The 20,113-nt window shown below is 41.7% G+C and overlaps 1 protein-coding gene across 14 annotated transcripts in view; it reads left to right on the top strand.

The window, feature by feature from the left end:
• Positions 1 to 20,113, top strand: part of NACA (nascent polypeptide associated complex subunit alpha) — a 49,949-nt gene that overhangs the window by 11,257 nt on the left and 18,579 nt on the right. For 2 of the 14 annotated variants that reach the window (XM_075591428.1, XM_075591424.1), the window contains exons 9-19: positions 1,083 to 1,142; positions 2,086 to 2,157; positions 2,927 to 2,998; positions 4,332 to 4,406; positions 6,480 to 6,539; positions 7,503 to 7,577; positions 8,415 to 8,489; positions 9,969 to 10,043; positions 12,486 to 12,545; positions 13,298 to 13,366; positions 16,360 to 16,434. In XM_075591428.1, the coding sequence (XP_075447543.1) occupies positions 1,083 to 1,142; positions 2,086 to 2,157; positions 2,927 to 2,998; positions 4,332 to 4,406; positions 6,480 to 6,539; positions 7,503 to 7,577; positions 8,415 to 8,489; positions 9,969 to 10,043; positions 12,486 to 12,545; positions 13,298 to 13,366; positions 16,360 to 16,434 (768 nt within the window). The remainder of the gene's footprint in view (positions 1 to 1,082; positions 1,143 to 2,085; positions 2,158 to 2,926; positions 2,999 to 4,331; positions 4,407 to 6,479; positions 6,540 to 7,502; positions 7,578 to 8,414; positions 8,490 to 9,968; positions 10,044 to 12,485; positions 12,546 to 13,297; positions 13,367 to 16,359; positions 16,435 to 20,113) is intronic. The other 12 variants (XM_075591429.1, XM_075591425.1, XM_075591432.1 and 9 more) reach the window with 9 other exon arrangements.

Raw genomic sequence — 20,113 nt, 5'->3', positions numbered from 1 at the left:
GCCACATCATGTCATGATCATGTGACCACCCCATGGGAGCCCCTGAAGTCCCAGACCCCATTAACATAGGGGATTATTAAAGGGTTAAACAGAGAAGTCTAAGTGTGCTTTTATATGAATATTTTAAAGCACTTGTGAACCAGCCTCCTTTGGTTTGTGTGTGTTTTTGCAATGGAAGCATCACACTGGCTAAACTGTACTAGTGTCATCACTGATTTGGATGATGGCGGATTGAACAATCCAAACTTAACTTCACCTGATCTATTAACCTGTTGGCGACAATGGCAGTTTTGCGCTTTTTCAGAGGAATTAAACAAATCGGCCTCGTCAATGTTCTTCAGCCTATTTGACCTTTCCACCGCTACCAATCGCTTCACTAATTAAATATTGTTACATTAAAAGAGAAAAAAAAGATGTTGGGCTTGTTTTAGAAACTGGTACAGTGTAGGTTTACAAATACAGCGTACAAAATAAATTTATGGGTATACCTTTCCTGGCCGGAAGGTAAATCTGTTGTGGCCTTTATTTCAACTCACAACTGATATATTGTCGTGGGGATTCCCACAGTCGGGCTACAACATTTTAGAATAAATGTTTTAACAGTTTTGGTCTCTAGAAATGTTTAACATGTATAACCGTGCTTAAGCTTTAGTCTGGGTGTAATTGGCATATGAACAATGCTAGTAGTGGCAACAGGTAGCTTTTAGTCTTAGGATTGTGCTGGCCCTGCTAATATTGTCTGGTTCAGAACCCTTTTCCCCAGTTTTGAATGTTTCTTTCCAGGACCATAATGTCTTGATTTACTTAGAGAAAAGCTGGAATAAAAAAAAGATGTAATGTCTTCTCCATAGCGATCATTGTGCTATGTGATACCCACTGACAAATACTATCCAGGTGCCTTCCACGCCAAAGTGATTTATAAAGAAAGAAACTCAGACACCAGATGTGTTGGGAAGGCCTTAGATGAGATCAGGGGCCTTGTACCCTTTAGGTTCTTCATTGACGGATAAGCATACTGTAAGCTCATCTAGATGCAGGAAAAGACAACCATGTATAATGTATCCTATTGTCACTGTGTTCAGCTCCAGGTGCTAGCTCCCCTCCCTCCGCTGCCCCTGCACTGCCCGATTCTCAAGTTCCAGGTATGACCGCTGCACATTTTCTGCATCCCTAACTAACCGTGTGCTGTGTAAAGTCACTTACATCTATCCTAATGTAGTGCACAGTGGGACTTTGTTTCTGGATGTGGGGATCCTTTTTCTTGTATTATGGTTGCTTTTCTTATAACTTTCCTTCCCCCCCCCCCCCTTAAAGGTATTAAAGCTCCAGAGCCTATTCCTACTTCCACCTTTGCCCCCCCCCCCCAGTACCCATCACTGATTCCCAGGTGCCAGGTATTCTCGGTGCACCCTTTACTCATCCCATCCCTCACTCTTTTTGTGGTGTTTTGTATGCAGTGCCTCAAACAACCACAACTTCTGTTCAGGTCCCAGGGAAACCCAGGTGCTTACGTTTATTTGGGGATGTGGGGGTGTATCCTGTTCTTAGAACATGCTAATTAACTAATATTGGTTATGGGACAAACTACCTAGACTTTGTTCTACGTACTAAGAAAATGGATCTGTACCATTCTTTTAGGTAGAGCATGTAATAGAGCTTATTGCAGCACATTATAACAGTATTGTGAAGTAAATGATTGCCTTAACCTGCACAGTTTTCAATGCTGCAGTGCTGAGCACAAAGGCATGTTTTACCTCTGTTGTGTTGAGCATGCGGACGGCTCTTATGCAGTGTGACCAGGTGAAGCAATCTTCACACAACCTTAGTCACGAACTGTCTAAAGGTTTCTCTCTTGGATAACTATTGATGTAAACTAAATTCTGGGAAACTTACGGTGATCTTACATTGGGAAGAACTGTTTACGGATCATTACTAATTGGGAATGTATTCGGCTTTCCTTTACTAAGAGCAAATGCAGTATATGCCACACATGCACACTATGGTGTTATGTTGCTATCTGTAACCGCACCTTCTAGAGCTCTCCTCCCTCCTGAATGATTTAATGTTCTGTAAATCTTCCTTCAGCTCCAGACACTAGTTCTTCTCCCAGTGTCCCTGCAGTGCCAGATGTCCCTGTTGCAGATTCTAAGGCTCCAGGTATCCTGACTGCATTAAATACTCACTGGTCTGTTTTCCTTAACGAATACTGACTCCTAGTACCTATACTGAGACTGATTTCCCTGTGCTGGGGAGGAGTTCAGCTTCATTTTAATGAATGGAACAAAAATATCCTACATAGTGAAAACGCAACATATTGCATAGAGCCTGTGGCAGTGTTTATAAATGGGAGTTTTGAGTCAATACAGTCGTTCACTTGTCTGATTCTCTTACTACGTATTTCACTATATTTACTGATACCTTTACTTTAATGTGACCAAAAAATTGGTAATACTACTACTCTGTTCAACCCAATAGATTATTAATTTATACCTAATTTAAAGACTAATATAAATATAGACTAACTCGTAGAAACACAGAATAAATCTCAGTACTGTACCTCAAGTCGTCACCATAGAACAGCTGCAATGTTTCTCATTGTATACAGATGGTATTTTCAAACTTGCTGTACAGCTTTCACTTATTTCAAATATGTAATGTTATTTCTAGGTACAGCAAGTGATTTTACAGTAGAAAGATGTTTACTGTGGTACCTCATCTCAAAAAATAGTTTAATACACCACCCCCTAATAAAACAAATCTTATTCTGGCGTTATTACTACATTAATGTCTTGTAGCATTCCTTCGGTTAAGAACAAATGCCGTATGTGCTATATTTTCTGATTTTTGTTTATATACACGGGTTTGAGACCGCACCTTCTAGAACCTCTATTCCATCCTGTGTAATGTTCTGCACATCTTCCTTCAGCTCCAGACACTAGTTCTCCTCCCAGTGTCCCTGCAGTGCCAGATGTGCCTGTTGCAGATTCTGAGACTCCAGGTATCCTGACTGCATTAAATACTCACTGCTCCATTATCTTTATTGAACACACACACTGACTGTGGTGGAGGGATCCTGTTCGTGACATCAGGTTGGATTAAAGTAGATTGCTAAACCCAGAACAGAACTGGATTTGCATGTGACTAAGTGATCTTCCTGACTATCCTTTCCAATGAGACTACTGAAGTACTTATCCCTGTTTTAGAATTTTTTAATGTCTTGAATCTGATTATCATGTTTAACGATGGCAGGGGAGGCCTGCTATGAAAATAGATTTTTTTTTTTTAAGATTGAAGTGAGGGTTAAACAGATGACATTCTGTAATTTTAATATGGCACTTTTCTTCCCCTCAGAAATTTGCTTTTCCTTAAACCCTCTCCCATCCCACCTGTGCCAGTACATGCTTCGTGTTTATTCTCAGGCTTCTTTACATTTTGAAACTGCCTAGAATCCCCCTTTCTAGATTTAAAAACGGTTCACTATTCAGATGTCTCTACATTGAACCCTCCTGTACGATTCGGTTAAATAGGTAACTATTGTTATTTAATGTAGACGCAAAAATAATTACACATTCGGAGTGGGGCACTTTTATGTTCCCTGATGAAGGTGCATGTTGCACTGTATCATTGAGGTGCTACTCACTGAGTAATAACGTTTTTGCTACTTTAGTACTATTTTTGTGGTGTGCGGGGCTTTCTACTACTACTTTGATATGTTGCATTCACATTGGACAGGGTGATTTGGCCCCTCTATCTACACTTTGTCATTTTATATTTGCTTACAAGACGTTTGACCGTTCCCATTAGTATTTGAGCTCTGACACCAACTTTTTTTATTTTGCGTACAGTACATGGACAGTTCATGAAATCGTTCCTTTTTCAATCGTAAACGTTTAACCCTCATTACAAATGATACTCGAGTTTTTAGCAGGGTGGCAGATTGCTAGTGCCTGACCTGTACTGATCTAGTTCCAGGGACTTCCTGAGCACGTCCTACTGGTGTTTGGTGTGTGGTTTGTGGTGATTAATACCTGTACTTGTTTGTCCTGTTACCAGCAAGATGGCGGACACCCCCTTTCCTTTGGGATTTTTTTTCTAAAATGCACGTTTTTGGACTTTAGCTGGGCAAGGTTCTTGAGTAGTAACCAAACATTGTTGCATGCACTTCTGGTATCTGAGCGATCTATTCAATGTCTTCTCTCATAATGACAATGTAAAAAATGTTGCTATCATCCTGGATTGCATACAACTATTACCTGGCTAATTTTAAGTTTCTATGAAGATGCCAATGAAATAAGTTGTATTCTGCGTAACAATTGTCGCTCTCTTCCCAGCTCCGGATTCTATTGCTCCACCAGCTGCTGCTCTTGTAGCCCCTCAGGCCCCTGTTACTGATGTGCAGACTTCAGGTATCCTGCAACTGCACGGTGCACTCTGCTTCCATTTGTGTGTCACTAATAAAGCACATTATGTGAAAGGCTGCTCCGGTTTAGTGTAGAAATGTTCCCGCTCTTGGGTGTCACCTCTCCCCATGCACTTAATACCGGAGACTTGTGCAACATAATTATCCCACTGCCTGTAACAGACCTGGGCTTCCCTGAGCTTTTTGTGCATGGCTCTTCAACTGGCAGGTCAAATGCGTCCCGCAAAGGACCTTGATGTGGCCCTTGGGCTCTCGGTTGCACAAGCAACTAGTCTTAAATTAGGAGAAAAGTGCACATTTTCACACTAAAACGAACTAGTAAGTTAATGTAAATATATGCTACAGATGTTTGGCTTGCTTGCAAAATTGACATATGTTTTTAAATGTGTCTAAATGATATTATAAGCCCTGTGGCCCTTATACTCAATCTTTTCCAATCTGGCACCTGTGGAGAACTGGTTGAAGAGCCCTGTTTTACTGTATTGAGTGTAGTAGTTGTGACAATAGTATACTACAGAACTTTGGTTGCAGTCGGGGTAAAGGCTTTAGATCTTACCACACTCCGTTTAGATAATTACAATGGGTTGTAGTTTTTTTTTCTCGTACGGTGCAGGGGCTGGGATCACACTTCTGGAACGTAGTTACACTTGGCGCTGGATATCTTTGGTTGCCTCAAGTCTAAAAGTCTTGCACAAGACACCTTAACATCAAAAACTGTATTATTTGAAGGTTTCCAATGCACAACTTTGCTTACCATCAATTGAGTTCTTGCAATACAGGATCTGAGCTCTTTGTTTGAGGCTGTAGGGCTGTCTGACTTTCCCTTTTGCAATTTAAATGCTGGTCACCTCTCTGTTATTGGTTTGATCAAAAGCAAGCTACGCAATTTAAAAAAAAAAAAGGTTTAACGTAGCCCTTCAGTAGGGGCCTCGTTACATCGTATTTGTGATTGCGGTGTCCCAGATTACGCCAATGAGGCGTCCGCCTTATATTGCCCTGTGTTCTGGATCGTGGTCTGCGCTCAAGTGATATCCACTAGATAGTGAGCAATTTAACATGCCAATACACCCTGGGTTGCCAGACCCCTTATACATAGTGACTACATAATGGGCACGCTTCGTTGGATTGAAATAGTTGAAAAACATTGGTGTTCTTTTATATGCATATTTCAAAGCCCTTTTAAACCACCCACCTTTTGGTTTGTGTATTGGCAATGGAAGCATCACACTGGCTAAAATGTACTGTCATCACTAATTTGGGTGATTTGCTGCTTGAATAATCCAAACTTTCCTTCACCGGATGTGTTAACCTGTCGGCAACAAGGGAAGCTTTGCACTTTTCCAGACATGGCTTTCATTTTGTACATCTGATTTAATGTCTTGGGTGCAGGAGGGTGGAGGTTCCCACAGTGTCCAAGTCTACAGAATATTAGAATAAATGTTTAACTGTTTCGTTCTCTAGAGATGTTTGGCATGTATAACCGTGCTTAAGCTTTAGTCTGGGTGTAATTTGCATACAAACAATGCTAGTAGTGGCAACAGGTAGCTTTTAGTCTCAACTTAGGAGTGTGCTGGCCCTGCTAATATTGTGTTTCAGAACCTGTTTAACCAGTTTTCCCCAGAATGTGCAATTTTACTTTTAGTATGTTTTATTTTTTTCATGCTATATAGACTTTGCAGGAGTTGGACAATATTTAAATTCCTCACGTGTCCTTCACCAGAGCAGTTACACTGCACCTTCCCATTTGCACTTCCAGGACCTTAAAGTCTTGATTTACTCAGAGTAAAGATGGAATGTCTTCTCCATAGCTCCCATTATGCTATGTGATACCCACTGACAAATACTATAGAGATGCTTTCCAGGCCAAAGTGATTTTATAAAAAGTGTGGTGTGGGTTTGTGTCCAAAAGAAACTTGTAACTCATTGACACCAGATGTGTCGGGAAGGCTTTAGATGAGATTAGAGGCCTGGTTCCATTGATGGAAAAGCATACTGTAAGCTCATCTAGATACAGGTAAAGACAACCATGTATAATGTATCCTATTGTCACTGTGTTCAGCTCCAGATGCTAGCTCCCCTCCCTCCGCTGCCCCTGCACTGCCCGATTCTCAAGTTCCAGGTATGACCGCTGCACATTTCCTGCATCCCTAACTAACCTTGTGCTGTGTAAAGTCACTTACATCTATCCTAATGTAGTGCACAGTGGGACTTTGTTTCTGGATGTGGGGATCCTTTTTTCTTGTATGACTGTTACTGTACTTTTAACTTTACATTCTCGCTTCCTACACCCCCCCCCCCTTAAAGATATTAAAGCTTTCAGAGCCTATTCCTACTCCCATCATTAAGCCCCTTCCTCTAGTACCTGTCGCTGATTCCCAGGCGCCAGCTACTCTCCCGGCTCCCATTTACTCACTGATACCATCCCTCACTCTTTGGTGTTTATATGCAGTTCCTCAAACAACCACAACTTCTGTTTAGGTCCCGGAGAAACCCATGTGCTTACATTTATTTGGTGGATGTGGGTGTATCCTGTTCTTAGAACATGCTACTTAAATAATATTGGTTAAAGGACAAACCTATTTTTCCCCGTGTTCTAAGTACTAAGAAAATGGATCTGTACCATTCTTTTAGGTAGAGCATGTAATAGAGCTTATTGCAACACATTATAACAGTATTGTGAAGTAAATGATTGTCTTAACCTGCACAGTTTTCAATGCTGCAGTGCTGAGCACAAAGGCATGTTTTACCTCTGCTGTGTTGAGCATGCGGACGGCTCTTATGCAGTGTGACCAGGTGAAGCAATCTTCACACAACCTTAGTCACGAACAAGCTAAAGGTTTCTCTCTTGGATAACCATTGATGTAAACTAAATTCTGGGACACTTGCGGTGATCTTACATTGGGATGTATTGTTTACGGATCATTACTAATTGGGAATGGATTTGGACTTCCTTCCTTTACCAAGAACAAATGCAGTATATGCCACACATGCACACTATGGTGTTATGTTGCCATCTGTAACCGCACCTTCTAGAGCTCTCCTCCCTCCTGAATGATTTAATGTTCTGTAAATCTTCCTTCAGCTCCAGACACTAGTTCTCCTCCTCCCAGTGTCCCTGCAGTGCCAGATGTCCCTGTTGCAGATTCTAAGGCTCCAGGTATCCTGACTGCATTAAATACTCACTGGTCCCGGTTTCCTTAATGAATACTGACTCCTAGTACCTATACTGAGACTGATTTCCCTGTGCTGGGGAGGAGTTCAGCTTCATTCTAATGAATGGAAGTAAACATTCATATATCTAAGAAAGGTCTGCATATTGAATAAAGGCCCTAGCAGAGTTTTGAATGGGAGTTTTAGATCAATACCTATTGGGTCACTTGCCTGGTTCTGTCTTGCTATGCAATTCATTTTATTTACTGATTTCTTTACTTTAATGTGCAGAATAAACAAGTAATAGTACTATGAAGTTCAGCCCAATGGATTACTGACTTATACCTAACTTAAAGAACATATTTAATATAGACTAACTCATAGTAACGCAGACTGAATAAATCTCATACTGTGCCTCCAGGGTAGTCTCTGTAGAACAGCGGAGATGTTTCTAAATTATATACAGATGGTATTCTCAAATGTGTTGTACAACTTTCCTGTATTTAAAATTCTTACTGGGTAAAATAAATTCTTCTCACCACAGTAGGTAAAGATGTAAATACATAATGTGGAACCTTGTCTCAAAAGCCTTTCTGCATTAGCAGCTTAAAACACCAACCTGAATTAAAATGTGATGTTGGGATCATTGCTTTGAAATATCTTGGAGCATGCCTTCCTTTGTTGAAAAATAGGCTGTTTTTGCTATTTTCTTTGATTTTGTGAACTGGGTTTTTGTTTTTTGTTTTTTTATTGCAAGTTGTATCAGTTACTAACTGACACGGCACCTTCCAGAGCCTCTACTCCACCCTGTATAATTTAATGTACTGCAAAAATGTTCCTTCAGCTCCAGACACTAGTGCGCCGCCTCCCAGTGTCCCTGCAGTGCCAGAGGTCCCTGTTGCAGATTCTAAGGCTCCAGGTATTCTGTCTGCATGGAGTCCTCACCGATGTCCCTCAACAAGAGCTAACACTTTGGGGTGCCAGTGTGAAGTGTCTGACTTACTCCCCACTTTAATTTGTAGTTCATATTTATGACTAAACTTTGGTGGAGGGATCAGGTTTGACTAATGTAGCTAAAGAAACACAGAACAGACCTGGATTTGCTTTTGTATGTAGCTCTTAATTAAAATCACAGTACTAGTAATGGTGTCACTAAATTACCTTCCTTCAAATTCCTGGCTCCTTTCAATGAGATTGCTGAAGTACAACCTGTTGTATAACTTGTAATGTCTTCAATCTGATTTTCATGTTTAACCATGGCAGGACTAGATGGGACCTGCTGTGAAAATAGATTCATAGACTGGAGAGAGTTAAAAAAAAAAAAACCAGAACACATTCTGCTGTTGAATATGGCACCACTTTTTTTTTTTTTTTCCCCCTTCTCCTCCTGACATTTGCTTTCCCTTAAACCTTCTCCCATGCCACATGTGCCAGTACAGTCCTAGTGTTGTCTATTATCTGGGTTTTTTTTTTTTTTTTTTTAAACATTTGTGTAACTGCCTAGAATCCCCCTTTCTAGTTAAATAAAAAAAACTGTTTACTCTTGTATATAGACATATGGGTGTGAACTATTCAGATGTCTCTACATTAAACCCACCTGAACCATTCCCTTAAATAGGGAACTATTGATATTTTAATGTATACAAAATAAAGTACACGCAGAGATGGGCACATATGGCCCCTGATGAAGGTACATGTTGCACTGTATCATTGCTGTGCAACTTGCTGAGTAATTATGTTTTAGCTACTTCAGTACTATTTTCTTGGTGTGCTGGGCTTTCTACTGTCATCTGTTGTATTCACATTGGCCAGGGTGATTTGGCCCCTCAGTTATATTTGCGTACAAGTAGTTTTTTGACCATACCCATTTAGTATTTAAGCTCCGACACAATTTTTCTTTTTTGCATATATGGACAGTTCATGAAATTGTTCCACTTTGGTTACGATTCAAACGTTTAATAACCCTCATTACAAATGATACTTTAATTTTTAGCAGGGTGGCAGATTGCTAGTGCCTGACCTCTGTACTGATCTAGTTCCAGGGACTTCCTGAGCACGTCCTGGTGGTTGTTGTGGTTTGTGGTGATTAATACCTGTACTTGTTCGTCCTGTTACCAGCAAGATGGCGGACACCCCCTTTCCTTTGGGATTTTTTTTCTGAAAAGCATGTTTTTGGACTTTAGGTGGGCATGGTTCTTGAGTAGTAACCAAACATTGTTGCATGCCCTTCAGGTATCTGAGCGATCTATTCAATGTCTTTCGTCTCAGAACGTCAATGTATATTTTTTGCTACCATCCTGAATTGCATACAATTTATTACCTGGCTAATTTTAAGTTTCTATGAAGATGCCAATGGAATAAGTTGTATTCTGCGTAACAGTTGTTGCTTTTTCCCCAGCTCCGGATTCTATTGCTCCACCTGCTGCTGCTCTTGTAGCCCCTCAGGCCCCTGTTACTGATGTGCAGACTTCAGGTATCACGCAACTGCACGGTGCACTCTGCTTCCATTTGTGTCACTAATAAAGCACAACATGTAAAAGCCTGCTTCTATTTAGTGTAGAAATGTTCCCGCTCTTGGGTGTCACCTCTCCCCATGCACGTAATACCGGAGACTCGTGCAGCGTAATTATCCCCCTGTCTGTAACAGACCTGGGCGTCCCTGAGCTTTTCGTGCATGGCTCTTCAACTGGCAGGTCAAATGCGTCCCGCAAAGGACCTTGATGTGGCCCTTGGGCTCTCAGTTGCACAAGTGACTAGTCTTGAATTAGGAGTAAAGTGCACATTTTCACACTAAAACTCACTGTTGAGGTAATGTAAATCTATATGGTACAGACCTGGGCGTCACTGAGCTTTTATTTTAGTATGTTGCACGTGATAGATGTGACACGGGAATACTACAGATCTTTGCTCATCAATTGTGTTCTTACAACACAGAATCTCCGAGTGCTTTTTGTGGCTCAGGGCTGGCTGCCTTTTTTCCTTTTGTAATTTAAATGCTGGTCACCCCCCCTGTTCTTTTTTTGATCAAAAAGCAGGCTACACCATTTAATTTAAAAAAAAAAAAACACACACGTTTACCTTGGCTCTTGAATGCCGGAGGGGCTGTGTCATATTGATCATGTGATAACTCGGAGCAATCGGGTGATCACGGTATCACAGATAATGGCATTGGATGCGGTGTCCTATTCCTGTGTGCCATATTGCTCTCTGTTCATGCGATCTCCACCAAAAAGTGAGCTGGGGTGGCGGCCGGGGAAGACACATGTAGCCACTATATCATGGGGGCGCCTCAAGTGCTAAACTCCATTAATGTAGGGTATATTCAATGAGTTGAACAGAGAAGTCTACGTGTATTTTTATATGGCGCCCTTGTGAACCAGACTCCTTTTGGTTTGGGTGTGTTGGCAATGGAAGCATCACACTGGCTGAAATATACGGAGTTTCATCACTTATTTGGGTGATGGCGGTTTGAACAATCCAAACTTGCCTTCACCTGGTGTACTAACCTGTTAGCGACAAGGGCAACTTTGAACTTTTCCAGAGGAATTAAACAAATCGGCCATGTCAATGTTCTTCAGCCTATTTGACCTTTCAACTGCTACCAATCGCTTCACTAATTAAATATTGTTACATTGAAAGAGATTATTTCTGGCTTGTTTTCGAAACACTACATTTTACAAATACAGCGTACAAAGTACGTTTTAGGGGTATACATTTCCTTCAAGGAGGGGAAATCTTTATGACTTTTCTCATCAGATTTTAATGTCAAGGGCGCAGAGGGGTGCAGATTCCCACAGTGTCTAAGTCTACAGAATATTAGACTAAATGTTTAACTGTTTCGTTCTCTAGAAATGTTTAGCATGTATAACCGTGCTTAAGCTTTTATCTGGGTGTAATTGGCATACAAACAATGCTAGTAGTGGCAACAGGTAGCTTTTAGTCTCAACTTAGGAGTGTGCTGGCCCTGCTAATTGTGTTTCAGAACCTATTTAACCAGTTTTCCCTTTCCCCAGAATGTGCAGTTTTACTTTTAGTACGTTTTAATTTTCATGCTATACAGTCTGATGGACTTTGCAGGAGTTGGACAATATTTAAATTCCTCCATTAGTCCATCACCAGAACAGTTACACTGCACCTTCCCATGTTCAGTAGAACGTTTTGTTCCAGGACCTTTTATAGGAGCAGTCCAAGCAACATCACTTTTTATTGTATTTATTTTTTAACGGATTTGGAGCAGGGGGTCTCAGGCGCTGAACCACATTTATTTCAGCTCTGGGGATCCCCTGCTTCCTGAGATACTTTCCTCCATAGGTGTATCTCTGCTTTCTACATGTCCCAGTCACGCTGGCCAATGGGAAGCTGCAAGGGATAACGTCACAGCTTCCTTGTGGCCCGAAGGACATGAGAAATTTAAGTCGCCATTTTGATAACCCCAACTAGCCCAGCTTGAGCTGCTAAAGGTACCCCCTATGGTAGGCATGTATCAAGAAGTAGGGCGTCCCTGGAGCTGAAATCAATGCGGTTCTGTTCCGGAGACCCCTGCTTTAAAATCTATTGTAAAAAATATCGCTTGATTTTTCTCTAGTCTTGATTTGTACTCAGAGTACAGCTGGAATAAAAAAGATGTGTTATCTTCTCCATAGTGCCCATATTGCTGTGTGAGAGACCCACTGACCATATTTATCCAGAGGCTTTCAAGGCCAAAGTGATTTAATCTAAAAAAAAAAAAAAAATTCACTCCCACGGTTACACATTTCCTTTGGGGGTAAGGTGATGTAACTCATTGACACCAGGTTTGTTGGGAAGGCCTTAGATGAGATTAAAAGTGCCTTTTTGCCCCTTCTGCCCTCTATGCTCATTTTATATACAGGAAAAGACAACCATGTATAATGTATCCTATTGTCACTGTGTTCAGCTCCAGATGCTAGCTCCCCTCCCTCTGCTGCCCCTGCAGTGCCTGATTCTCAAGTTCCAGGTATGACCGCTGCACATTTCCTGCATCCCTAACTAACCGTGTGCTGTGTAAAGTCACTTACATCTATCCTAATGTAGTGCACAGTGGGACTTTGTTTCTGGGTGTGGGGATCCTTTTTCTTGTATTATGGTTGCTTTTCTTATAACTTTCCTTCCCCTGCCCCCCTTAAAGGTATTAACGCTCCAGGGCCTAATCCTACTCCCCACCATTTACACCCTTCCCTGCCCCCCAGTACCAGTCACTGATTCTCTGGCACCAGGTATTCTCACTGATTCCTCACTGATCCCATCCCTCACTCTTTGTGGTGTTAATATGCAGTCCCTCAAACAACCACGATTTCTGTTCAGGTCCCAGGAAAACCCAGGTGCTTACATTTATTTGGTGGATGTGGGTGTATCCTGTTCTTAGAACATGCTAAATAAATAATATTGGTTATGGGACAAACTACCTGTTTCTTTCCCTCCAGGTTCTAAGTACTAAGATAATGGATCTGTACCTTTCTTTTAGGTAGAGCATGTAATAGAGCTCTGTGCCCAAATGGCTTATTGTGGCACACTATAACAGTATTGGGAAATTAACACAAGGGAAGAATGGTTTGCATGACCCACTCTTGTTTTCTGTAGCAATCCTTCCTTGGTTATGAATAATTACCGTATGTGCTGTATATATTATCCATGTTGCTATCTGGCACAGCACCTCGTAGAGCTCTCCTCCTTCCTGAATAATTTAATATTCTGTAAATCTTCCTTCAGCTCCAGACATTAGTCCTCCTCCTACCAGTGTCCCTGCAGTGCCAGATGTCCCTGTTACTAAGGCTCCAGGTATCCTGACTGCATGAATTACTCACTGGCCCATTATCCTTAACGAACACTGGCCCCTATTCCATATGCTGTGAAGATGATTTCCATGTGCTGGAGAAGAGATCAGCTTCATTCAAATAAATGGGACTAAAACTTCCTACAGAGGAAAGACAACTCAACATTCCATAGAGGCGTTATTGTTTTTTAAATGGGAATTTTGGGTCAACCCCGAATAGTTTACTTTTCTGGCTGTATGTCTGTCTTGCTATGTGTTTAATGTTTACTGTTTTTGAGTGCATCAAAAGCCCAAGGCACGAAGTAAGCCGGTAGTGTTACGATCAGCTAAGGCCAATAGATTAGATGTGTACTCATTTAAACAATAAATAAGTATTGATACGCCTAGTAGAGCACAGAACATAAATCTCAGTAGTGTAGTCACTGCACCAGCTCCGATGTTTCTCATTGTCTACAGATGGTATGCTAAAATAAAATTGTTTTTTTTTTTCTCTCTCCAAATTGGGATTTATGGAAATAGGGACAGATAGAGCCTATTAGACCAGTCTGACCTGTTCTCCGTCCCCCCTTAGAGTAACCACTTAGAGTGTGCAGCAGATAACAATGTAGATAATAATTCCCAGATAGGTGAAACAACCTTGATATTGGTTAGCACTTACAGTATATGAGAATTCTTGACTCCTATTGGCGTGCTTCCAGCAGTGAAAATAGCAATTGGTGTAAATCCCAGGATAGGGTCGGCAGTGCCCAGCATTCGGAACAGGAAAAATGGAGCTCAGCACATCAAGCAAATTAAAAACATTTTATTATTACAGGTGATATCAGGGATTGGTGGGCAACAGATAACTGACGTGTTTTATGCTTAGCAAGCACTTTGTCAAAGAGAAGACAGCGCTGGCTAAGTGTGAAATGCGTCGGTTATCTGTTGCCCACCCATCTTGATGTCACCTGTAATTAAATGTTTTTAATTTGCTTTATGTGCTGAGCTCCATTTTTCCTGTTCCGATTGCTGTGCACTGCTGACTCTATCCTGGGATTTACACCAACTAACATTGAAATATAATTTGAAACTTCGCCTCACGTTAGATTCTGCTTTTGCTGTTAATACACCATCCCTAATAATAAAAATGTAATGCAAATGAGCCTGGCCGGGTCAGTACTACTTTTAAATGTCTGCATACCGTCCTTGGTTAAGAACAAGTGCAGTATTTACTCTTTTCTGTGATTTGTCATGTTTGAGGTACTATGTGCATTTAGTAATTTAAAAAATATATATATATATTATGGCAAGGTAAATGTTGCTAACTGACACCTAGAAACTCTCCCCCTCCTATATAATGTAATGTTCTGCGAATCTTCCTTCAGCCCCAGACACTAGTTCTTCTCCCAGTGTCCCTGCAGTGCCAGATGTCCCTGTTGTAGAGTCTAAGGTTCCAGGAATCCTGACTGCATTAAATACTCACTGGTCCCATTATCCCTAAGCTTTTTGGCCACTATATCATATTCTGTGGAGATGACCTCCCCTTATTAGAGATTCAGCATTCTTTAAATAAATGGGACTACAAATGTTCTCCTGTATAGGGAAGGTACTAGTCATATAGCATAGTGACCTTTGCTTTGTCCATTTGCGTTGTTTTAGAGGAGATTTAGGTCATTACATAGTTGTTCACTTGTATGGCTAAAATGTGGTAGGTGTCGGTCTTGCTATGTTTTTTTTGTTCACTACTTTAAGCGTCTTTAAAGTAAAAGGCACAAAGTAAGCTGTACTACACGGTTCCGCTAACTAGATTATTCACTTGTATTTACTTTTACAAAGAAATCAAATGGACACGTAAACTGAACTCGGCGTACCAACCATGCAGTCAATATAGAAAGGCTGAGATGTTTCTCATTGTCTACAGATTGTATTCTCATACTTGTTCTACAACTTCTCAAATGTGTTGAACTGTCACTTACCTCAAATTTCAAGTTACTTAGTATAGTTATTTTTAACTAGGTCTAAATATATACTGTACATTGGAACTGTACCCCCAAATATGTGATTCTGCAGTGCTAGAATTAAAGTGGCAGTCTGCACTAATGGATATTTAAGTTTTTAAATGGTGCTCACCCCTGAACCTAGTACAGTATCAAGGATACCACTAGAACCTCAATCTAGAGACAACAATTCTTGATATTAACAGTAAAAACAAAGCATCTCAGGGGGCAAGATACTATTGAGTCAAACACCCACATTAGGCTTCTTAAAACCGCAATCTTGAATGGGCGTTTGCAGACCTGTCCGTAAATGTGCTCAAGTGGTGGCTCCTCTCTCCCTCAAACCCGCTTCCATCCCACCTGTGCCAGTACATTCCTGGTGTTGATTCCCAGGCTTCTTTACACTTTTTTTTGTGTCTTTAACGATCAGCCCACCTAGAATTCTCTTTCTCAAACCCCCGACCCCCCCAATAAATGTAACGAAAAAAACGAGCCATTTATATATAGAAATATAAGGGTTTGAACCTTTTCAGATGTTACTATAGCACGTGCACAATTTAGTCAAATTGGTATTTTTAAGCAGACCAATAAAGTTACAAAATAAGACATTTCATGAACTAACATTTAACTTGTTGCAAAGCCTACACAGACTAGTTTTTAGCAACGTGGCAGATTGCTAGTGTTTGACCTCTGTACTGTACAAATATAATGCCTAAGAAAGTCATACTAGTACTAGGGTCTTGTTTGTCTAAGTTAGCCGCAAGATGGCGGACAATAAGCTTTCTGTTGGTAACCCACATTAGATTTTAGGTGGGCATGGTTCTTCAGTAGTAACCCAGCATTGTTACATGCCCCTCAGGTATATTGGCTATCTATTCGGTGTCTTCTGCCTCAACGACAATGTTAATTTATTGTTGCCATCCTGAATCACATACAACTAATATCTGGAAAATGTTCCAGTTCCATGAAGATGCCAATGAAATAAGTTGTATTTTGCGTAACAATTGTCGCTCTTTTCCCAGCTCCGGTTTCTATTCCTCCACCAGCTGCTGCTCTTGTAGCCCCTCAGGCCCCTGTTACTGATGTGCAGACTTCAGGTATCCCGCGACTGCACGGTGCACTCTGCTTCCATTTGTGTGTCACTAATAAAGCACATTATGTAAAAGGCTGCTTCTATTTAGTGTAGAAATGTTCCCTTTCTTGGGTGTCACGTCACCTCTTCCACCATGCACGTAATACCGGAGACTCGTGCAGCATAATTATCCCACTGTCTGTAACAGACCTGGGCTTCCCTGAGCTTTCACTGTGTTGCATGCGACAGTAGGACACTACAGGACTTCAGTTACCATCAATTGTATTCTTACAACAAGACTTCTTGTCTCTTTATTTTTGGAGGCTGCAAGAGTGGCTGATTAAAGGTTTATTTTGAAAACAAAGTATGGGTATGCTTTTATAGAAGTACTTCAACATTTATTTACCAGCCACTTTGTTTTGTAATGTCTTCGTACGATGGAAACATCACACTGGTTAAAATTCAGTCGTCATTCATTTGGGTGGAACAAGCCAAACTTGTCTTCTCCGCCTGATGTACAGTGTTACGTGTTGGCAACGAGTGCAGCGTTGCACTTTTCCAGAGGAATCGAACAAAAATATGCATTGTCAATGTTGTTTAGCATATTTGACACTTCTACTTGTAACATTCACTTCTCCAAAGATTGTTACCTTGAAGACATATCTTGGCCTTGGTTTTATTGTTCTTACAGTCTACATTTGATATAGTATATAAATGTATATGGGTATACATTGCATTTACAGAGGGTAAATCTTGAAGTTCTGGTTTCTTGATGCCATGGGAGGGTGGTTGATTTTTGATGGTGACAGTTCCTACAGTGCCCAAGTCTACAAACTGTTAGCTGACATGTTAGGTCAAAACAGTTTATCTAGAAAAGTTTGGAGTGTAACTGTGCATAACCTTTCCTCTGAGTGTGATTCGTATACTAACAATGCAGTAGTGGCTGCATGTAGCTTTAGTCTTGACTTAGGAGTTTGCTGGCCCTACTAATGTTTTTAAGTTTTCCCCTTCCCCAATATTGGTCAATTTTACAATTGTAAATGCTACATACAATACATACGTTTGTCCTGAGATGCCAGATATCTTTTAAGTGTTGGCTTATATTTAAATGCAAAATATCAGTAAGGAGGATCTAAGTTAAATTTCCACCAAACGTCAGGCCACATATGGAAACCAAGCTTTCATACCAATCGTGGGGGAATAAATATATCAGAAGAAAATATGGTCAATCCAACTGGATCATACGTTGGGAATTCATTTAATTGACCTGCAGTAGGTGCGCATAGACTACAGTTTTCGGTGCAGTGCTAATGTCTATTCTATCTTGAGAACTGAACTGGGCATCTCCTAATTTTTGTGCTAAAAATATATATATATATTTATTAATATACTTAGATTAGATTTATTAATATTAATAAAATTTTCTCTAATGGCAGGAAACACCAGGACTAAATGAGTGTTATGAAAACAACATCTTACACATGGTTTAAAGGAGAGGAAAAAAATGTGCATTGTGGTTAATGGGCGAGCCTGAGGGGCTTCAGTTCTGAATAAGGAGTTCCCTCAGTAGGGCATAGTTGACTAGCTGTTAAAGTGCTGCACAGGACATCTAAGAGACTGCAGTTAAACATGATGCAAAACTGTTTCACCGTACCGTCACAAAAAAGGAAATTGCTAATGTTTGTTCGTAATGAATTGAAAATTTCCTCCCCACTTTTCCCCCCCTCTTCTTTGTGGATTTATTTGACTTCTGTCCTTCCTGTAGCTTGCCCGTCTGCTTCTTCAGCTTTAAAAGCTGGCGCTGTAACTTGTAGTACTGTTGGCCAATCTGAGGTGGAAGTTCCCCCTTCACTGCTTGCTTCTAACATGCCCCCCCCTTCCCACGAAGCTTCCATACCATCTACCTTTTCCTGTCACTCCCTTTATCCAGAATCTGACACCCAACGAACCCTTGAGCCCTCTGTCTTGATGGCAGATGTAGTGGATGTCACACTTATTAGTAACCCTGGGAAGAGTAGGGGTATCCTTACAGATGGTATTTCTGAAGAAGCCACAGAGTCTGTATGTTTTAGAGAGGAAACGGAGAACGCTATGCAGGCAGTTGTGTCTGGTGCAGAAGGTAATCATGAAAAGATCATAGGACTCAAGTTTGCAGAGGTTTCTTCCATTAAGGACCTGGTCACTGAAATCAATCTCCTGAATGCTGCTGAAACAGGCATAGCTTTCTTAAAGGCTGAGATTGTGAAATCAACTTCATCTAAAGCTACACAAACTGACATTATGGCGCTTCTTCTAAGCGAATCTGATGTTAGGGATGCCCTTTCCATTGGGGCCACCTTACCTAACACTACAAAAATGGACATTACCAAGTCTTCCCACTGTGCTTTAGTCATAGAGGCTCATCAGTCTATAGAAGCCACAGCTTCCACTGAAGCCCCTTCTGAGAGTAAAGTAGATGTTGTTGTTCTTGCAGTTGACATGATTGCACACGCTCCGAACCATGCTCAAGAAGCCATTGAAGCTAATGTTATGGAGGCTGATGTCATGAATTCACAAGATCCCAAGAAAAAAGAAGCTAAAATAGATAAAGCAGATAGCGTCCCTATAGAGATCACTGAAATACCTCTTGAGGGTGAAACTGAAGCGGAGAAGGTCTCTTCAGAGGCCACTGAAGCACATTCTGCTGAGGTAGCCGCTGTAGTAGAGGGTGTCCCTCAAGCAGAAGTCTCTGTTGCTGAATTTATGGAGGTTGATGTAACCAATGCATTAGGTTCCAAGGAAAACATGGTATCTGAAACTGATTGGATCCTGGTAGAGGTCTCTGAGGAGCATTCTGAGGCACCACTAGCTGCTGAAGCTGAGAAGCTTCACTTAGAGGTTGCACCTGCTGAAACCTATGACCTTGAGCCTACTTCAGTGATGGCACCTGCTCAGGAGAACCTTAAAGGAGAGGCTCTTTCTTCAGTGGCCAAACCCTCCATGGTGGGCCCTGAAGCCACAGAGTTTTGTGCGTTGGTGACCCCTGCTTTAGCTGCCATGGTGGCCCCTAGATCCCACGAGCCTTCTGCTGTGGTGGCCCCAGAGCCTTCTGCCAAGGGGGAACCAAAGCCTTCTGCCGTGGGGGCCCCAGAAGATGAGGAGCCTTCTGCTGTTGTGGCCCCTGAAGCACAGGAACCTTCTGCCAATGGGGATGCAGAGCCTTCTGCTGAAGTGGCCATGGAAGCCCATGAGCCTTCTGCCATGGTGGCCGTGAAAGCCCATGAGCCTTCTGTGGTAGCCCCGGAGCCTTCTGCCGTGGTGGCCCTGGAAGCACAAAAGCTCTCTGTCGCGTGGGCCCCAGAAGACCAGGAGCCTTCTGCTGTTGTGGCCCTTGAAGCCCCTTCTGCCATGGTGGCCCTGCCAGCACAAAAGCATTCTGCTGTGGTGGCCGCAGAAGCACAGGAGTCTTCTGGCATGGTGGCCATGGAAGCCCATGAATCTTCTGCCGAGGGGGACCCAGAGCTTTCTCCCATGGTGGCCCCGAAAGCCCATGAACCTTCTACTGTGGTGGCCCCTGAAGCACAGGAGCTTTCTGCTGATGGGGACACAGAACCTTATGCCGTGGTGGCAATGGAAGCCCATGAGCCTTCTGCCGTGGTGGCCATGGAAGCCCATGAGCCTTCTGAGGGGGACCCAGAGCCTTGTGCTGTGATGGCTTTTGAACC

This window comes from Ascaphus truei, chromosome 3 (assembly GCF_040206685.1).
Source record: "Ascaphus truei isolate aAscTru1 chromosome 3, aAscTru1.hap1, whole genome shotgun sequence".
Lineage (NCBI taxonomy): Eukaryota > Metazoa > Chordata > Amphibia > Anura > Ascaphidae > Ascaphus > Ascaphus truei.
This window is presented reverse-complemented; position numbering and strand designations above follow the sequence as displayed.